The 5,000-nt window shown below is 41.1% G+C and overlaps 1 protein-coding gene across 1 annotated transcript in view; it reads right to left on the bottom strand.

Annotated features, from left to right (window-relative positions):
* Positions 1–5,000, bottom strand: part of LOC115826601 (voltage-dependent calcium channel subunit alpha-2/delta-1) — a 76,245-nt gene that overhangs the window by 13,930 nt on the left and 57,315 nt on the right. Inside the window, exons 24-25 of the mRNA XM_030790480.1 lie at positions 3,476–3,484; positions 2,812–2,872 (exon numbers count right to left, since the gene is read on the bottom strand). Of these exons, the coding sequence (XP_030646340.1) occupies positions 2,812–2,872; positions 3,476–3,484 (70 nt within the window). The remainder of the gene's footprint in view (positions 1–2,811; positions 2,873–3,475; positions 3,485–5,000) is intronic.

Genomic DNA, 5,000 nt, shown 5'->3' with positions numbered 1-5,000 from the left:
TTCCGCGCATACGAGGAGTGGCTCTCAGTATCAGCGTTACCGTAACAACAAGACAGTAAAAAATGACACAGATGAAGCATTAGTTGAGTATGTTATCTTTGTTTACAGTTGTACAGTGAAGTATTGGGTAATGTGTACAGTTGTACAGTGAAGTATTGGGTAATGTGTACAGTTGTACAGTGAAGTATTGGGTGATGTTTACAGTTGTATAGTGAAGCATTGGGTGATGTGTACAGTTGTATAGTGAAGCATTGGGTAATGTGTACAGTTGTATAGTGAAGTATTGGGTGATGTTTACAGTTGTATAGTGAAGCATTGGGTAATGTGTACAGTTGTATAGTGAAGTATTGGGTGATGTTTACAGTTGTACAGTGAAGTATTGGGTGATGTATACAGTTGTATAGTGAAGTATTGGGTGATGTTTACAGTTGTATAGTGAAGCATTGGGTAATGTGTACAGTTGTATAGTGAAGTATTGGGTGATGTTTACAGTTGTACAGTGAAGTATTGGGTGATGTTTACAGTTGTATAGTGAAGCATTGGGTAATGTATACAGTTGTATAGTGAAGTATTGGGTGATGTGTACAGTTGTATAGTGAAGTGTGTGTTTATGTGTACAGTTGTATAGTGAAGTATTGGGTGATGTGTACAGTTGTATAGTGAAGTATTGGGTGATGTTTACAGTTGTATAGTGAAGTATTGGGTGATATTTACAGTTGTATAGTGAAGTATTGGGTAATGTATACAGTTGTATATTGAAGTATTGGGTAATGTATACAGTTGTATAGTGAAGCATTGGGTGATGTGTACAGTTGTATAGTGAAGTATTGGGTGATGTGTACAGTTGTATAGTGAAGCATTGGGTAATGTATACAGTTGTATAGTGAAGTATTGGGTGATGTTTACAGTTGTATAGTGAAGTATTGGGTGATGTTTACAGTTGTATAGTGAAGCATTGGGTGATGTATACAGTTGTATAGTGAAGCATTGGGTGATGTATACAGTTGTATAGTGAAGTATTGGGTGATGTGTACAGTTGTATAGTGAAGTATTGGGTGATGTGTACAGTTGTATAGTGAAGTATTGGGTGATGTGTACAGTTGTATAGTGAAGCATTGGGTAATGTATACAGTTGTATAGTGAAGTATTGGGTGATGTATACAGTTGTATAGTGAAGTATTGGGTGATGTATACAGTTGTATAGTGAAATATTGGGTGATGTATACAGTTGTATAGTGAAGTATTGGGTGATGTTTACAGTTGTATAGTGAAGTATTGGGTGATGTTTACAGTTGTATAGTGAAGCATTGGGTAATGTATACAGTTGTATAGTGAAGTATTGGGTGATGTGTACAGTTGTATAGTGAAGTGTGTGTTTATGTGTACAGTTGTATAGTGAAGTATTGGGTGATGTGTACAGTTGTATAGTGAAGTATTGGGTGATGTTTACAGTTGTACAGTGAAGTATTGGGTGATGTTTACAGTTGTATAGTGAAGCATTGGGTAATGCATACAGTTGTATAGTGAAGTATTGGGTGATGTGTACAGTTGTATAGTGAAGTATTGGGTAATGTATACAGTTGTATAGTGAAGTATTGGATAATGTATACAGTTGTATAGTGAAGCATTGGGTAATGTATACAGTTGTATAGTGAAGCATTGGGTAATGTATACAGTTGTATAGTGAAGCATTGGGTGATGTGTACAGTTGTATAGTGAAGTATTGGGTGATGTGTACAGTTGTATAGTGAAGCATTGGGTAATGTATACAGTTGTATAGTGAAGTATTGGGTGATGTTTACAGTTGTATAGTGAAGTATTGGGTGATGTATACAGTTGTATAGTGAAGTATTGGGTAATGTATACAGTTGTATAGTGAAGTATTGGGTAATGTATTCCTTCCTGGGCTGAAATGAATACAGTTCTGAAGGGACTTTTCCTGGTTTTACTGACCCGGTCAGTTAAGACAAGGGAACAGTCGTCCATCAGGAGAGAGGTCAGTGAAGGGCACTGGGACAGGACCAGTGGTGAAATGGTAAGTACTCTGAGGACTGTTACAGTACAGGGCTATGGACTAGAAGCTGATCACTAACTGCTTACAGTACAGAACTGTGGACTATTAGAGAACTTTCAATATGAGCTAGAATTGACACACATACATATTAAATATGTATTTGACAAATATGTGTGTAAAGTACATATTTGACCCATGTCTGATCAATATAATATGCAAAATATATGTGACAGAAGTGACACATTACACTGACAGCGGCCAGTCTAAAGCACTGAGTGTAAAAGGGACCAGTACACACATCAGATTCAGACCCGAGAGCATGGCCCACAGACTGGTAACACAGCTCAGTCTGATGGAGTAAGTGCTGCCTTTTGACTCGGGCTGCGAACGGCACAACAGCAGCAGACGGAGCGCCATTTCTAAAGCACGCGGTTTATCTCAGCGTCAACGTGAAACGGAGCCTGACAGAGGAAAGACTACGGAACAGTCACACACATTGTTCAGAGTTGGGTCTCAATACATCAGTGTATGAGCCAACATAGTGCACTGCACACAGTCTTCATCAACCTGTCACTGACGCTATGTGTGTGTGTGTGTGTGTGCCTGTTTGTATGTCCAGATGTCCATGTGTGTGTGTGTGTGCGCGCACATGCATAAGTGTGTGTGTGTGTGTGTATGTGTGTGTGTGTGTGTGTGCATCTGTGTCTGTTTGTATGTCCAAGCGTCCGTCCGTGTGTGTGTGTGCGCGTGTGCGCGTGTGTATGTGTGCGTACGTGTAATGATACTCTAATACTCACCTAGGTGCAACGAGGGTGTAGCCAAACTCGTCAAATTTGTCCTGCTGCATTGTCTCAGAGACTGTGGGGGAGAAAACAGTTTTCAAAGACCTCTCTACCTCACACTACACTTCAGTTACTACACTGAACCCTCATCAACTGAACACACTAAACACTACTGTACTGAAAACATGGCAGTGAGCACTGAACAAATGAACACACCATAAAGAACACTGAGGAGATGAAAATTAATTAGACAATATGTTGTACGTTTGAGAAAATAAACTCAAACAGGGCTCCAATATGAAACTGCTGACACTAACATAAGCATCAGTATCAGGCACAAAGAGGAAATTAATACCGCAAAACAAAATAAAGAGCAATAAACAAGAACAATGTCAGTGGGGAAACTAAATAATGCAGTTTAATCTTGGAACCAAATGTACAAACATAAACTTAAATCAATTATATCTCGCAGGATGGAGCTTATTCTAGAGCCACACACACACACACACAGACTTCAAGTGACTGCTAAATGGATGGTGTGACTTGTTAGTAAACAGAAGGTATGAGTGATCCATGCAGAGAAAAGAGGGAGTGATTGAAAGGAAGAAAGAAACAAGAGGATTAGATTACGTGAAAGAGAGAGAGAGAGAGAGAGAGAGAGAGACAGAGAGATACTTGCCTTTGTGCCCTGTAGTGAAAGTGAAAAGAAGGAAACAGAGAGAGAGAGAGAGACATAAAGAAAGAAAAAGAGAGAGAGAGAGTTATTATCCACACTCTCAGTAACACTGTCTAAGTGTGTGTAAACAGCGTTCTCCTTATGCACTCTGTACTAACACAAGCCGTCCGTGCTAACAGACGGCCGTTACGCTGTGCGCTAAATTGGACCGAGAACAAAGCTCTTCCCACTAACAACGACAAGCATATTTAATCCCACTTTTCAGCTAACAAGACACACCAAATCCCCTGGCAACCAACCAAAAGGCCAGTGAAAAGCTCCGCCGGGCCCAAGGATTTGTTTGGATAACAGGCCAAATATAAGATGAGCTGAAGATGCACAGACAAAACACTGTTCCCTGGACGTGAAGTTTTCTAAGAATCTGTTTACATTTTCTAAAGTACTTAACCTTCATTTGTGTTTGAGTGTGTGTGTTTGTGTGTTTGTCTGTGTGTGTGTGTGTGTGTGTGTATGTGTGTGTGTGTGTGTGTGTGTTTGTCTGTGTATGTGTGGGAGTGTAAGTCGGCGTGTTTTCAGTATAACACTACTGTTAATCCGAAACTGGGACTTGTTCCATTCACAAACACACACACACTGTCTCTGTGGTATATAGAGTGAGTTTGCCCGTTTTGCTGTGGGTCAAGACAAATGGGTAGTCTTCATCGTCATTCTTCGTCATTATGGCTGTGGTATAGCGTGCCAACCCAAATCTCACCCAGGAGTCCTGACTGTGTTCTCCTCCCCTCATCTACAGTCACATACGTCAGGCAGGCAGTCGCCTGGCCATTAGTGTAGTTTTTATTAAAGTTGTGTTTTAATGAGCTCTCTCTGATCAGAGACAGCTTAATGACAGAGCACAGCGCACATTTACAGCTTTATAACACACACACGCACATATACATACACACACAGACATATACACACACTCACACACACACACACACACACACACACTCACACACACACACACACACAAACACACACACACTCACACGCACACACACACACACACTCACACACACGCACACTCACACACATATACACACACTCACACACACACACACACACACACACACACACACACACACTCACACAGACACACACACACACTCACACACACACACTCACAAACATATACACACACACACACTCACACACACGCACACTCACACACATATACACATACTCACACACACACACACACACACACACACACACACTTGCACACACGCACACACACACATATACATACACACACACGCGCACACTCACACACACATATACACACGTACACTAACACTCACATGCACACACACACACACACTCACACGCACGTGTACACACACTCACACGCACACAAACACCCATGCACACACACACACACACACACACTCACACGCACATGCACACACACACACACCTCTTGTCTAAACATCTGTTCATATGTGGCATGTCACAGATGGCAATAATGTGTGTCATAAAGTTGGCC

This window comes from Chanos chanos, chromosome 13 (genome assembly GCF_902362185.1).
Source record: "Chanos chanos chromosome 13, fChaCha1.1, whole genome shotgun sequence".
In the NCBI taxonomy this organism is placed as follows: Eukaryota; Metazoa; Chordata; class Actinopteri; order Gonorynchiformes; family Chanidae; genus Chanos; species Chanos chanos.
The sequence above is the reverse complement of the archived record's forward strand: the minus strand, read 5'-3'. Positions and strand labels throughout refer to the sequence as shown.